General features: G+C 38.1%; 2 protein-coding genes across 4 annotated transcripts in view; both read right to left on the bottom strand.

Moving 5' to 3' along the window:
* The window catches only part of arid3c (AT rich interactive domain 3C (BRIGHT-like)), a 137,209-nt gene extending 129,373 nt beyond the window's left edge, over positions 1-7,836 (bottom strand). The window contains exons 1-2 of the mRNA XM_044363657.1: positions 5,893-7,836; positions 4,915-5,562 (exon numbers count right to left, since the gene is read on the bottom strand). Of these exons, the coding sequence (XP_044219592.1) occupies positions 4,915-5,562; positions 5,893-5,931 (687 nt within the window). The 5' untranslated portion in view covers positions 5,932-7,836. The remainder of the gene's footprint in view (positions 1-4,914; positions 5,563-5,892) is intronic.
* A 7,377-nt stretch (positions 7,837-15,213) lies between these two features.
* mamdc2a (MAM domain containing 2a) overlaps positions 15,214-16,712 on the bottom strand; it is a 58,721-nt gene continuing 57,222 nt past the window's right edge. For all 3 annotated transcript variants that reach the window (XR_006405308.1, XR_006405316.1, XR_006405315.1), the window contains one exon: positions 15,214-15,226. The gene's annotated coding sequence lies outside the window, so the exon portion shown is untranslated. The remainder of the gene's footprint in view (positions 15,227-16,712) is intronic.

Here is a 16,712-nt window from a genome sequence, read left to right as displayed (position 1 = left end):
CTACAATATAACCATAATGGCACATAGTGAAAGAATCCAGGAATGCTATTAAAGCATTTCCAGTGACAGAGCACATTTTAAAGTGAGCTACAGCTGTTGCTGAATATGTGGTGTAAGGATCCTGGCAGGAGGCTGGGGCCCCACACACACACGCTCCCTGATATTCTGGTGAAAAAAAATCTAGCTCTTTGCCATATGGAGAATTTTAATATGTTTTACAGTAGCTTCATGGGATTGGATGGTGTTTCCACAACCCTCAGAGAATGTTGACACAGGAGTTGAAGTGCAGCAGCATGTGTCTCTTTCAGAGCTGGTCTTCCTGCCAGGTTTTATGGTCACATTAAAGTGGGTGGTGCAGGGGTGGAGGGGGAGGGGTCAGATTGAAGGGCTGATTGTTTTTCAAGATGAGCCCTTTGATAAATACTGAATAAACATGTAGAGGACCATACCAGACCTACATTTCACTGTATACTTTACAATACACTGCAAACAATGCATGTTGTAGAAATTAGAATGGACCTTGTCTCACATTCCAGGGATCCATTTGCTTCTATTTGTAAGGTATGAAATCAAAATATCAAAATGTCTGTTAATGTCAAATAAAAGATGATGTATTGTTGTTGAATTTTTTAAACTTTGAAATATCAATATCAGTGTCAGCCTTAAAACGGCAGCATCAGTTGGGCTCTAATACAGACAGAATCATCTCTCATCAGCATGCATTCAAAAAGGTCATATTGGCTGTTATTGAGTTATTAATCTTACTCTGATTTTAATGAAACAAGTGAAACACTGGTGAGATTTATATTCATGTTTTCCATTTAATCAACTTGTTTCAGGATTTTTCCAGAAACCAATGTCAGTATCTTGAAACAAGATGTTGCACTAGTATCAAGAACATGACACTTTGAAATAAGTAGAGCTGTCATATTTCTTTCCATCTTTGCTTGTTTGTGGCCTAAAGGTTAATAACAGGCAAAGTGACCTGTGATGCTGGATAGTTTTTGGAGTGTGGATGATTTGAGTGGCAGGGGGAGGGGAGTGTAATCATACACCAGTACAAGTTCCCTCCTCCTCCTCCTCCATCTCCTCCTCCACCTCCTCCACCACTTTTCTATAGTTGTTGGAAAAACAAGTTGGAAGAGGTACAATCCACTAAAAGGAGTGGCTCACCAAAACAAAAACCCATAAACTGACATAATCTTCATTACATGACAATTCACTCGAGGAAATGTAATCTGCTGTTTCAAAATGAATATCACCGTCTGTCTGTGAACATTTTGAGCAACAACACAAAGCAGGCAACCGTTTGGTTACATCTCAGTGTTTTAAGAGCAAATTTTTAACATGCTGACACACACAGCTGGGCCATTGTGCACTGTAAAGACACATCTTTTAACAAGTCATTTACTTTACAGCCCTCAACCATTATTTCAGGAGGCTTCTAAAAATAACAGTGAGTAGAAATCCTAGTTGCAAGTTCATTTGTATTGGATATATATATATATATATATATATATATATATATATATATATATATATATATATATATATATATATATATATATATACATATATATATATATATATATATATATATATATATATGTGTGTGTGCACACACACACACAGATTTTACAGGTAATAAAATAAACACTGTGAAATGTTCTAAAAGTGGGGTAAGCATGATGTGTAATTTCAGGCAGATTATATGGTTATATGGTGGTTCCAGGTCAAACATTGCAGAATGCAAACTGTGTTTTCATTCTTGTGTGCGTCGTGATAATTGCTTTGGAGATCATCACCTCAGTGTTTTTGTGCTTTTTGTGACGCAGATCCAGATGCTAACTACTTTTTAAGCATTAAATAAAAAATAGTAGATAGTATAAAAGATATAGTAGCAGCCTACCATCTACAGGCTTTCTATAATATCAGTACTAATATTATAATATTAATATAATATGCCATATTACAATAGACCATTTCTGGGATTTTTTTAATTGACTACTTCAACATTTTACAAATTACGAAACACTTCCTAAAGAAATGCACCACAGTTTTTGACATGTTTTAGCAGATGTTGGATTAAGTCTTTTTCCTTCCTTCCAGACAGTGTTTTGAGTTCCAGAACAAAATCAACTTGCAGAGACTTGAAACCTTTTCACATCTCTGCACATTGAGCTATAGCACTCTGACAACACTGTCAAAGTAGCCAGTTCAAAGTATACTGTATACCGGCCTTTACACAATGAAAAAAAACCCCTCACTATAAAGATGAATCAACAGCCTTTTTTTTTTTTTGCGGTTATTTTTGGGGGGTTTAACACATTTTAAGTTACGATGAAAATACCACAGTTTACTGCCTTTCACTTTACTACTATGTTAGTTTATACAAAGGCCTGCAGGCTCACATATCCGTGCCAACACGCTTGTAAATAATGTGTATGTGAGTGTTTCAGAGAGGAAGCACAGCCGAGTGTGTAACAGCACACGATTTTGTTTCGTAATAGTTTGGCACCAAGCCGCCTCTCAGACACACACACACACACATACACACACACACACACGGCCAGACGGGGAGATCCCAGCATTTTTGGGTATGAGCCAGGCTGGAATATCACCAGGTCCAGTTCCCTGCATTTCCTGAACCACTGCCAAAACTACACGCAACACCTTCTCTCTCTCTCTCTCTCTCTCTGTCTCTATCTCTGCCTCCAATCCTTTTGTCATCTACACTAAGCATCTTTTTCTGTCACTGAGAGGAATTTCTTTTATGTTTTACAGTCTCATCCCTTTAGATTTTGCTGTACATTGTCTCCTGCTGGGTCATTACTGTAAAAGCTAAAATAAGGTTTTACCAGCTGTCTGTTCTTTACAACACATATTTGTCTTGTGGTCGCCTTTTAATCCCTTCTAATTTAAGAATTTAAATCCTACATAAAATGAAAACAAAAGCAGTCCAAATGAGCAGAAATTGAAGAAATTATGGCTTTTTTTAAGTTAGAAAACTGTTTATTTTGTGTGTTTATGCCAGCACTGACTCCCATATTGTTCCTGAAGTCTAGAGAAGTGATTTAGGAGCTACTGTAAACACTGCCGGTCCCTTTTCTTTCAGATCAGATTAAAACTTGTCCGCCTCAGTGGGGCCTTTTTATATTTAGCCAACATCTTGTTCCTATTTCCAAAGATGCATTTACTGCCTTCAAATGTGGTTTTGTTTTGCAGCTTTGAGCATGCTTAGTATGCTGGCTCCACTCTGTCTGCCTAGCAGCCATAAGCATCCTTTTATTGTCCCATGACCATTACACTGAATGACTACATACAAATGACCCCCACAATAACTGCACATCCTGAGGAATCTTTGAAGCATATAGCCTAATTTTACATGGACGGCCACAGGAAACTTGCCTTAATGAAAATAAGAGTTTTCAGCAGAAGGTAAAGCTTTTATAATGACAATAATATAGGTTTTCAATTCAGCCAACATACATAATATCTAATAATATGTTTATCATATCCTGTGATGGTAAATGTCAAGCAGGCTATCCACTCAAATGACTAGAAAGATGATATACATAATCTATAGTAAGAATAATTCTAAATACACCATTAATGAATCATATACGTGAAGGGAAAACAAAGAACTGGGCGCTGGACGTTCTCTCCACAGGCTGAGCTCACCATCCTCCACACATAATTGTCTCTATATTGAGGCTATTGGTTTCAGCCCCTATTTAAATTGCATTTCCATGCATTGGGTTGCTTTAATGTGCAGCGCTAATGCAGGCACTAATGTACACATCACATTTAGGGAAGTCTGTAAATGATCCATCATAAATAAAAGATGACATGGAGAATCCTTCATCGCTCAGAGAGTATAGATCTGCCTGCTGGAGGCTGGAAATATGGGGAATTGTATATCAATCAAATAACTTACTGTCATTAACTAGCTGCTAAGCTAAGGAGCTGTTCAGGAGAAATAACTTCAATCAGCGCTCAAGACAATGAAACGTACTGTACAGTCCCGTCGTCTAACAAGGCATCTCTTCTAATGGTTTCATTAATGGCATAAAAGGTCCTAAACCAAAAACCATTTATTAATAAATGATTAGCATTTAGAGAATAAACGATGGACCCTTGCCTGAAGGATTTTTCAAAAGCAACATTTATTCTTAATAATTGTTATTGACTGAGTAAATATCCTTTCTGTTTAGTTGTAATGCAGTTTTAAATGTTAGTAACCCGTTGATGAATGCTTAATAAGTTGTTAGGATGGATTTTCATACAGGTCCTCTGCAGCTCTTTTGAAAAGATAAGTGGTTGTATCCTCTCCATCAGTCAAAAGGATTTTTTATACAGCCTGGACACATTTGTTCTAATGTCTTATAAATGATATGTAGCTGCAAAGTTTTAGTAAAATTAATTAAACATTAAAAAAGTCATTACCACTCACAAACCATTTATAAATTATATCTTAAATGTCAGAAAACCTCCTTCAAACTTTCAGCATCAATTCAACATAAAATGATTCTGACAATTTTCAACATTTACACAACTTCATTTGATCAACTGAATAAAAACTCTTCCTCCAAATAGCCTGTTGCTCAAATGCAAGAAAGAAACACATCAAAGCAAATGTCATTTTCTAATTTTGTGCTGCAGAAATATGCTAATGGTAGGCGAAGGCAAAAAAACCTTAAGTTTCCAATAGAATTAAACTTCTTAAATAAAAAATGAGTCGCGATTGATAAAGAAACTCATCGACAGAGCCTGTTCTGAGATGTAAATAACTGCTGCCAAAATCCGCAAAGAGTTTAAAAACAAGCTGTTTTAATATGACAAATATCACAGGGAATAAAGCAGAAAGCTTGGAGTGAGCTGCCATGCAGGGCTGAAGTGTGGAGCCAGTCTTACCTGTTTGAACTGCTCCTCGTAGGTCCACTCGTGGTGCTGGGTCTGCGGGTGCGCCGACGGGGACTCTGCGCGGCGGGCCGGGGCAAAGGCCCCTGGGACTCTGGCCATGAGATGCATCGGAGCGCTCTTCGGAGACAGGCAGGTTTCCTGGAGCGAGGACTGCCGGTGCTGGTAGTGGTTCAACCCGACATCGTCCTCGTCCTCCTCCTCTTCATCAATGACCTCCTGCTCCTCCATGTCATCTTCCTCATCATCCATGTCCTTATCGTCGCTGCCGACTCTGGAGGAGTTTCTGTCCTCGTCGGCTCTGCGGACCTCAATGTGAGGGAGCGTCACCCCGGGGGACGAGTTGGCAACTCCAGCGGCCAGAGCGCCGCGCATCGCCGCCTGGTAATGGCGAAAAGCCAGGGCTTGTTGGTGTATCTGGGACTCCACCATGGAGCGGAGGTTTTTCTCTTTCTCCGCCTGCCGGAGCTTCTCCTCCAGGGCCAGCCGCGCTGCCTGTTGCCGCTGCAGGTTCTCCATGACCGCCTCGAGCTTCATACCGCCGCTGCCGGGCTGGTGGGACTGTGCGCCGGGGAACGGGTTATGGGAGGAGGCGGAGGGAGCCTGGAGGGGAAGGCTGCTGGCGGACGAGAAAGAGCTTTGCTACGGGCAAACGAGAGGACGGTCGTGTAATGATTATCACTTTATACGATTATAACACATGCTCTACCAATAAGCCTCATTACACACACTGATCCAATTTCATTGTCTGACTTTAAAGTTTACTATAATGAGGATAACCTGTCAGATATTTCATACTAGCATACAAGCAAACGAATAACGTGCACAAAGTGGATATAACAGTTAAATTGTTCAACTACAAGGTTTCTCAGTGTGTAACATTATTAGTAGTAAAATAATGCATTTGAAAACGATTATAAATCAAGTGTAGAGTAGTTAAATCTAATAAGCCAATAAATCCTGGACCCTTACCAAAGCAGATTTAGTTGCTAAACTTGTGTTATCAACCATGCTTCTCTCCGTCAGATGCGCTGAAATATTATCAACCGGATCACAAGAGTCTTCTTTCAGTCCCGGTAATGTTCCGCATTCAACATCAAGTATGTAGGTCTCGATAGTTGGCTGAATAAATACTTGAAATGTATTCGGCGTTGAATGGTGCAGAGCCCCGAGCCGCTTTTGGCAACAAGTGGCAACTGTAGTGAGAATGACCTCTGGAGGCAGAGATCAGCCCTCCTGCTCCATCTGCTAACAACACGTCAATACTGCGAGACACTCCACAACGAGACAGCATACAGACCGCTCTGATGACACATTACTCTGTTATCTCTTAATGTGCTAGCAGGAATTATTGGGGTTTATTGTATGTTTTGAAAACTTTATTTACTCTTGTAAAGCTGCATCATATTTACATCATGATAATTAGATTACTGACGGAGATGAGTCTTCCTCTATCATGGTATGAGTCATTTTATATTGCCTATTGATAGACTGCAGTAAACTTCCTCGAGAGTCAATAAAGAAACTTGATCTGCTGCTGTTTTTATTATAATATAATAATAATACATATTAAGGACAATAATAATATTTTATATTGATATTGTGTGTTTTACTTTATTCATGTGATCTGTGTGTTCAGTTCCTGACCGCAGACCAAATTTCCATCGAGGAACTAATTAAACTTGTTTCAGTGAGTACACTACAAATCAAGGTATTTTATCATACTGATGCAAAATTCATAAAAATCAGATATTGCCATAAAGCAGTCCTGCTCATAAATTTGCAACATCAACCACAAGGATGTAATACACACATATGAGCAGGAGAGATACCTGTCTGTTAACAGAATGTCAGAGTCGCTGGTGGTGGACAGATCTATATGATTATATCAGCTTATCCTACTGGGACCTTCCACCTGTATTTTCACATGTACAGTATGTTCATTGGCCCTATGTTGACCTCAGAGGGCGCAGAAACATGACCCCTCATGTTGCATCTCATGTATGCTTATAGATGGAGAGAAAAACGACACCTGTCCTCCATTGACTGTCACAGAGCCACTGCTGCTACACAGCTCTCCAGCTCTGACATTACTACAGCCACCATTACTGCAGTCATGTTTGATTTCACTTTATTATCAGAATATTTTTCTATAATCGGTCTTGCACTCTGAGCTGTACAGTGTTTCACCTAAAACCTAAACATAGTTTAAGTTGTCCATCTTTTCAGTTGGTGACCTCTTAAAAGAACTAAAAGCCAGTTATCACCATACTAAAAACAGACAAACATTTAGGAATAGTCTTGCGTATGGACTTTCCAGTGGTATCTATTTTCAATGGTATTCACTTGACAAAATGTTGTTTTCAGTGAGGAACTGTTTTACATATGTCCATGTCTGCACTGCAGTGAAAACATCATTTCTATGAACCCTGCCATTTACCACGGTGACCCTACAATTAAGGCTTACTGTGATGTAGCATATATCATTTGGCTGAATCAAATCAATTATCATCAGCAGGGTCAGCAATGGTTTGGTAATCTATGCTAAAAAAAAGACAAGAAATTCCACAAAAGAGCAGTAGTTTGTCCTTTTTCTAATTGGTGTCAAAACAAAACCTTTTCAGAGAATTGTGTCTTCTTCTGGGAACTTAATGGAGATCTGTATATTATGTAGAGAGGCTGTTCAGTTTCATTTTAAAAAGGTTTTCCAAAATGAACAGCAGGAGCTGTTCACTCTTTTGATCCAGTGGGTTCATCTGTTACATCTGTATGTTTTTATGGAGTCATGTAAAAGAGCAATTTCTGTCAAACGATCCCTACTTATAATTATAATCAAACATACATTAGCCCTACAGATTTATCAGTAAGGCAGTTCATTACAGCACCTGTCTTTTCTTTGAGCCCGACCAAATATTCTGTATTAAAGTGGTTACCTCGTTTAAATTACTTGTCTTCTGGTTTGTTGTGTCACTTTTCAGGACAGCACATAAAAACATTTGAAAGAACTGTGCAGCTGTAATTAACACATCTCTTAAAATGTTAGTTAGCTGACTGACTATTGTGTGGTTATATTGTCCAGTTGATGCATTGGGACACCAGAGAGGGTTTTGGTGCTGGTGGGGAGTCAGATTCAACTCAGTCTCAATGTACTACATATTAGTGTAGTGAAAGTGTCCTTGGTTTATGCTGTAACAAACTGTGAGTATTACTGTGACTTGAAAACAGGAGAAACTATGAAAAATGCCCATTACAATTTCCTTCAACCCAATGTGATGTTATCAAATGTCTTCTTTTGTCCAAAACTCTAAACCGCAACGATATCCAGTTTACTACATGTTGACGAGGAAAAGCAGCATATTATCTCATTTTAGAAGCTTGAACCATTAATTGTTTGACATTCAAGTTTGAAAAATGACTTTTACCATGAATTGATTATCAAAATAGTTGCTGATTAAGTTTAAATTGGCAGGTTTGAATACTATTTTTCATTTCAGTGAAACATGAAGTGCCACAGTGAGGAAGGTGCAAAGCAAAGCAGCAGCATTTTAAATGAGATGCATATCACAAACACACACACACTCACTCACAGGTTTTCACTACAGTACAGGATTATCCAGTTTCCTATTTAATTATGGGAGTAACATTTGAACTATATTTTATTTGATGGGGAGATCCTAAGGAACTATGTTGCTTTCTAAAAACATTATATATTCCTGTAACATTTACTTGAAAGTTCCATATTTTGTTTAATACTATAATGTTTTCATTTCTTACATTTCTTACTTCTCTACAAAGAACTTTATAAAACTATGCACTATACAACTATATAAAGAACTTAATATAACTTTACAAGTAAACAATACAAGTAAAAGTTTCCAGGGGGTCTGTAAGGCTTTCACTCTGTGTGCTGTAGAACAGCGCTACCTAGTGGCAGCATAAAATCCACCCATCATCAAGGCAATAATGTTCAGTTTTTGTTGAACCTGTTTTACAGGTTAGTTTGGAGGCTGCAGTTTGCGGTGGTGTATATACTGTGATGTAAATGGGGTGGATGAAAGTATGAAGGACTACAATGAGACAGTACCACAAACTACACCCTCAAGAAATTCAACAAAGGCTGAACATTACACCTTCTATAGGGTATGATATTATTGCAGGGCTGTTGTATTAAATTGCGTTAGTTTTAGCTAGGTGTACCTAGTAAAATGGCAACTGAGTGTAGTTATAAGAATATGCTGAACAGACTGGTGGTTATGAACAAAAGCAGACTGTGTAAGAAACTCTTCAAGTAGTGCATGTTGGCTTCTCTGGGCAAAGTACACTTCATTTCAAAAAGTAGAGGGAGAGGAAACATTATTTCTGAAATACCAAACTTAGTTATTTCTATTAATATTCATTTGATTTATGATTTTGTTTTTTAGCTGTTTAAAGAACAATGGGCCACTAACATTTCATATGAGCCCAAAACAGTAAAAATAATGACATTGTGGTTTAATCAAAACTGAATATAATACTGTGAAAATGTGTGATATTTAATTTGTCCAGGAGGAAAACATTTTCTGAGCACCTAATGGAGGTGCGGTGTCTTACCACATCAAACAGGACATCGTGCTGGTGTTGATGGATAGGATTATGTGAGTTTAATGAAAATTGAATGTACTTTAAGAAATGTTATTCAGAACTAAAAAGATTACTTTCTGTTTCTGACACTAGAATAATGAAAAGACTCTAGGAAACAGACACTTGATGAACATGAACAAACTACCTTATGAAGGAGGTCCCCACAGCGGGTTTTGAACTGGAGTCTCCCAGATCATAAATGACTGTGCTGACTGCTGAGCTACAACTTTACTCATTACCTCATTGCAGACAGACCTCAACCTATTTATACACCCATAACACAGAGACAACACATCGTGTAACGTGTAGGGAAGAACTTCAAAGGTGATTACTGCTTTGCACTTTTCATTTATTGCCTATTTTTCACAACCTAAATTTGTGGAAAGAAGGAGAACAACAGGTTGTGGAGAGTCCCTTGGGAGCACTTCACGTATGTCAGTAGCTCAGCTTTATCTCTGGGGAACACCCCCAACTCTGGGAGTGATGTCCAAATTAGGAAATGCACGTCATGTAGCAGGTGGATGTGACTCCCCTTGTAGAGACCTGCTGATAGACATAACAGCGGAGCAGAGGAGAGCGATTGAGATAGCGATGTAACCAACCTGCGTGCTGGTATTTGACATTGATTTATTTTCTTCCTGAAAAAAAATAATTAATTTTTTTTTTTTTTTTTTTTTTTTTTAATATTTGCAAAAAGAAAAAAAAAAAACACTATTTGTGCTTTGCTGAATAACATATTTGTATTCGGGCACACTCCAGGTAGGCTGTTTCTCTTCCTGTATGTATAACTTTATTTTTTTTGGGAGCAACAGTGTTCTGCAGCAATGATTCATCTGTCTTTGGAACATAAATATGATCTCTTTATTCATATCTAGTGTTATCATGTGTCATGTAACCCATACGGGACGGACTATTCTAAAGGTATGACATGAAAATAAAGAATGAATGAATAAAGCATTCATTTATTCAGTCATTTATATAACACAAGCTTTGGATTTTTTGGTTTTGGAAGGCTGGTAATTGATGATATTACAGACCAACTGAGTGAGGGGCATCCTGGCAGTGAAGTAAGATTTTGTGAAATTGCAGTTAGATGCCTGTTTAAGAGTATCATTGTGCATCCATAGACAGCTGTTACGATTACTGTATAATGTCATGTGTTGTGACCTCACTTATCACCAGCACATGTGATGTTTTTATCAACACATTTTTTCACTTATCACATCTTTCACTTTGGTCGGTCACTGGTGAATAGTATCCATTATGCATGCACGTTGCCTCTATAAGACAATAGAGAAAACCTATAAAAATTCAATCCAACACATGGCTTTGAGTGAATGGATTTATTTGGGTGGAGGACAAAGGAAGAGCTAGACAAGGGAGAGAGAAAGCACAGCAGATGTGGAGGTCAATAATGATCAGTGATATTGACTAGCTTCTTGAAAATGGAAACATTGGGCTGCTAGCCAGAAGAGACAGTGCACTCTGACTCATGGCCTTTGTGTTTGTTGTAAACTCATATTATACACTGCATGGATAAGAATTTATAGCATTTTTTTCTTGTAAATTTTTTTATTTGAGATTGTGACTTACACACCCACACACTCACTCACACACATGCAATGTAGATTTATGTAACATTGTGATTATCTACAGTACAGAAGGTACAATACTCATACTGTATACTTCAGCCTATATTAATATGGCGATGAGAGTATGGTATGCATTGCTTATTTATGGTCTACACTTTATGTGAGGCAGAAATTTTACAGTATATACTGTACATCATACATTTTAATTAATTTTAAACTTGAATTTATATCAAATACAGAACAAATATTAACAATATCAATATTTAAGTTTCATCTGACAACCGTTAAGCCTCTTCATCTCAATCACCTTCTCTCCTGCCCTCTGGGTACCCTGCAATCAATTGCTATTGACAAGGTATAAAAATAATGACTATTAAGACCAAACCCAATGATACAGTTACTGAAAAAAGAGAAGTCAGAAAAGCAAAAACACAATCAAAAGAATGAAACCAAAAAAAGAAAAGAAAATCCCTTCAAAATACTGTTGTACTGTTGGAATGACTTGAGTCATAAGACACTAAGTGGAATAAAACTTCCTTTTTTTCCTCTGAGTTTGTAAAAATCATCAAGTCACTAAGCAAGACAGATGCCTTAATGAGGGCTGATGACTTTAAGAAAATGATTCTGCTTGCCATTTGTAATGCATTTATTGTTCAATGGTTGATTATCTGCCATCAAGAAGAGATTCAAACCATGATGTTGGGGGCAAAGTTGGTTTATGGGATTAAGCAATATGATGAACCATGGACATTTTAACCTGACACTGCCACAGTTCACTCTGCCAGTTACGTTCTTGCCAACACAGTTTGCTTCTGCAGCTCCTTCCACCACCACCCACCTCCTCCTTATGTGGTATTTCATATTTTAACCAAGATTAACTACTAATATTGAATGTTCATGTATGTTTATTAGTGTTATTATCTCTTTAAACAGAACCATCATTTCCTCGGATTATTTGAAAGCTCCCTCAAACAGCAGAGCGTTTCCATCAAATCTAACAGTATAATCATTTGCTATAAATGGTCATTACTCTATGTGAGTGTCTCTGACTGAAATGTTGTTGTCACTGAACATACTGCCCTCCTCCTTGGAATCCAATGCCATTGATGAGATCTTAGAATTAATGAGCTCATGTTGGTCATTTTAATTATCTTGGCACCGTCTTAATGAATTCAACTTTCATAATACAACTTACAAGGTTCATTTTAACTGTCATTTTACAATGCAGGATTGCAAAATGAAATTCAGTTGTAGCCCCCTCCACACTACATACAACGTATTTACAAATATTAAAATCTTTTTTCAATTAGATTAGAATAAAACAATCAATCTAGAAATGAAAGAGAACAAAGTATATAAAAGTAGCACTAAAAAAGAAATTAAAAAGGATGAACTATATCCACATGTTTTTACAATATTTCCAAAATTAATATAATATGCAAGTTATGGTGCAAAAATAAAACACCTGAGGTAGTATTGGGAGTGTGGGTAGTAAAAAGGTAACTGTATGTAATGTGCAAGAGGACCAAAAAATAACAGTATATTTCAATGTAAATTTTAACAATTCAGTTGCAATATATAGAAGAGATGCAGAGGATGCAATGGAGTTGAGGAGTAATGTGTAATGTATCTCACAGCTCCTTCAGAGTTTTTTTTTTTTATTATTCAAATTGGCAAGTTGAATTAGCTACATATGATGATTGTTTACAGATGTAATTGACTTTGTATTACAGTTTATGGTTCATGTTCAGACACATATTTTAAAAAGGTCAATTTTATTGTTATAGTGTACATACGAAATGCTGTCTTATATACACTCACCGGCCACTTCATTAGATACACTTGTTCAACTGCTCATTAACGCAAATATCTAACCAGCCAATCATGTGGCAGCAACCAAGCATCACAATGGGGAAGAAATGTGATTTAAGTGACTTTAAACGTGGCATTGTTGTTGGTGCCAGATGGGCTGGTTTGAGTGTTTCAGAAACTGCTGTTCTACTGGGATTTTCATTCACAACCATCTCTAGGGTTAACAGAGAATGGTCCAAGAAAGAGAGAATATCCAGTGAGTGGCAGTTCTCTGGGTGAAAATGCCTTGTTGATGTCAAAGGTCAGAGGAGAATGGCCAGACTGGTTTGAGCTGATAGAAGGGCCACATTAACTCAAACAACCACTAGTTACAACCAAGGTATGCAGAAGAGCATCTCTGTATGCACAACATGTGGAACCTTAAAGCAGATGGGCTACAGCACCAGAAGACCACACCAGGTGCCAGAAGACTGGAAAAACATTGCCTGGTCTGATGAGTCCAATTTCTGCTGCAACATTCGGATGGTGGGGTCAGAATTTGGCGTAAACATCATGAAAGCATGGATCCATCCTGCCTTGTATCAACAGTTCAGGCTGGTGGTGGTGGTAGAGTAATGGCGTGTGGGATATTTTCTTGGCACACTTTGGGCTTCTTAGTACCAATTGAGCATCATTTAAATGCCACAGCCTACTTGAGTATTGTTGCTGACCATGTCCATCCCTTTATGACCACAGTGTACCCATCTTCTAATGGCTAACATGCCATGTAACAAAGCTCAAATCATCTGAAACTGGTTTCTTGAACATGATAATGTACTCAAGTGGCCTCAACGGTAACCAGATCTCAATCCAATAGAGCACCTTTGGAACGTGGTGGAACGGGAGATTCGCATCATGGATGTGCAGCCGATGAATCTACAGCAACTGCATGATGCTATCATGTCAATATGGACCAAAATCTCTGAGTAATGTTTCCAGCACCTTGTTGAATCTATGCCACGAAGAATTAGGGCAGTCCAACCCGGTACTAGAAAGGTGTACCTAATAAAGTGGCCAATGAGTGTATGTAGTGCTGTGTATTCTATTGCTTTCATTGTCTCTGTAGTTTTCAGACAGCTCACTGCTCACCCGAACCCATGGCCTCCTCATACTACAACGCTATCCATGTTTCTAATCTCTTCATAAAGTTGTGGCAATTTGAGGAGTGGTGGTTCTTGAGACAAATCCTCAGCAAGATCCAGATGAAGGGTTATCGACCGACCCCAGACGCCTTGAGCCATGGAGAGGTTGACCCCTCCATCCTGTCAATGATTAACCTCCAGGGATTGTTGACCAAATCGCCGGGTGCAATCAATCGCCTCACTGTCACACACTGACCACTTCCACTAATGATGACAAGCTAATTAGTTGCTCCTCACTGCAAGGCCATCAACTCTTCAATAATTTATTTAGCCTGTTTTATTCTGAGACATATAATGACCATGTCCTATGGCCTACCTGTCACCTTGCCATTGTTTCATCTCATCTCTCTTTAATCCAGCACAAAGGACGGCTGAAATGAATCTGAATTCATCCAAGATTTCCAAACTAACTTCACATTTTCAAAATCATAACAGGTCAATGCTTAAGTGCTTTATTCTGTTATAATCCCACTACTCTTCCTCCACTCGTACACAACCAACACTGACAACACTTAAACAAGCACATAAAAACAACTAATTTTCCATTAATACAATATTCCAATATCAAAATTGTTTCTTTCACAAAACAGAATCATATATACCAGTAACCCTACCCTTGATGCTCTTAAATTCTGTTGGGCTTAGTGGTGTCTCAGTACAAACTCATGCTGTGCAGCTAATCCCTGCTCAAACTCACAGAAATTTGAGAGTGAAAGTTTATTCTGGCTCTTTGAGACAGTAGTTTGACCTGGGAAAAGAGGAAAAGAAAAGGGGGAAAAGTCTTAACTCAAGGTCCACTTACAAGCCTTATCCTTTGAAAATTCACTGTCTTCCATGGAAGCTTCAAGAAAATACAGAACTCTTTTTTAAAATTACAGTGGAGATGTTTCAATTCGGTGGAATGATTAAATCATTAAGAACTGGTGAAAATGTGGCAAAATGCTAAATGTCCATATGCTTCAGAGAATATTTGGTCAGAAATTAAAACTAAAAGCCTAAAATGGCTTATCTAGGCCAGAGAAGTCCAAAACACACTCAGATGGCTTAGACATAACCTAACAACCTAACAAAGGCCATATTATTCATTAAATTCATGTATATCTGAAGCTCTGCAGGCTAGAAAAAAAATTTTGACCAGAAATTATAGCTGAACCTATGGTGATGCTACTAAATGCTAAATACCCCTCCCCAACAAGATACTAAGAGAAAAATAAATCAAATCAAACACTGAACATGACTACCTCTGCATTTTAAAACACTGTTAACAGACTCCCATCTCTCAAAGTTCTAAGAAAACAAGATACACATCCTCAGACACACATCTACAACCTCATCATTTAGAAACTACACATGCGATGTAATTCTTCAACAGATGATCCAACAAGTTATGCAGCCAAGGAGACAGGACAGGAAATCGTCACACGGCCTCGCCAAAGAGGAATTTCCTGTGATAAATCTTATCACCCTTCCCGCTCAGTCTCTCTTTATTGTGTATAAAGCATTGTTTCTGTCACCCGAAAATAATGTGATACTTAAAGCTTATGCAGTAGCTACATCTCAAATGCTTATTTTGTGCAATACACATGTGGCTATATATATATATACATAATTTAGGGGTGTGCCTGAATACAAGTACGCTATTTTATATTTACCAATATTTGTGTCATACAAATATTTTTTTAAATTATTTGTTTTTGGGAAGAAAATAAAACCATGTCAAATACCAGGACACAACACCTGGTCTGTTGTTACGTCTATCAGCAGGTCTCAACTACGGGAGTCACATCCACCTGCTACACATTTGATGATGATGCACATGATGCACATTTCCTAATCTAACATCCCCATCTCTCCCAGAGGTGGGGATGTTCACCAGAGATAAAGCTGAGCCACTGACACACGTGAAGTGCTCCCAAGGGATTCTCCATAACCTGTTGTTCCCCTTCTCCTTTCCACAAAGTTAGGTTGTAAAAAATAGGCAATAAATGAAAAGTGCAAAGCAATAATCGCCTTTGAAGTTACTCCCAACACGCTACACGATGTGCTGTCTCTGTGTTATGAGTGTATAAATAGGTAGAGGTCTGTCTGCAATGAGGTGTAGTCAGCACAGTTGTTGAAACTCCAGTTTGAGTAATATATATATATACACACACACACACTTGAACTGGAGTCTCCCTGATTATATATATGTACCGCTACCAATTGATGTTGCTGTATCATGTCAGAATGTGTGTGATTCAGTTCTTTGACTGCCCTCCAGTGGCTCCAGTGGTGCCCTACAACCTACAGTGCTTCAAACAATTATGCATGGAGAAAGAAGATTAAATGATGAGACTGGTTATTATTCTAGATTAATTTTATTGTCAACAAGTCCCATGAAAAGACCCCAACCAAAATTGTGTTAGTCCACCTCTCAATGCTTTCTGACTTTCCTACCTGGAACTCAGGCCCAAGATCACTGGTTCCTACTGAAGATGTAAATCTTTAAAAACAGCTCACAAATATATAGTTTCATTTTTTAACAAGACTCAGTCATTCCCTAGAACAGCTGGTCACTGTAGTTTTTAACAAACATTACTTAAACAGG

This window comes from Thunnus albacares, chromosome 2 (assembly GCF_914725855.1).
Source record: "Thunnus albacares chromosome 2, fThuAlb1.1, whole genome shotgun sequence".
In the NCBI taxonomy this organism is placed as follows: Eukaryota; Metazoa; Chordata; class Actinopteri; order Scombriformes; family Scombridae; genus Thunnus; species Thunnus albacares.
The sequence above is the reverse complement of the archived record's forward strand: the minus strand, read 5'-3'. Positions and strand labels throughout refer to the sequence as shown.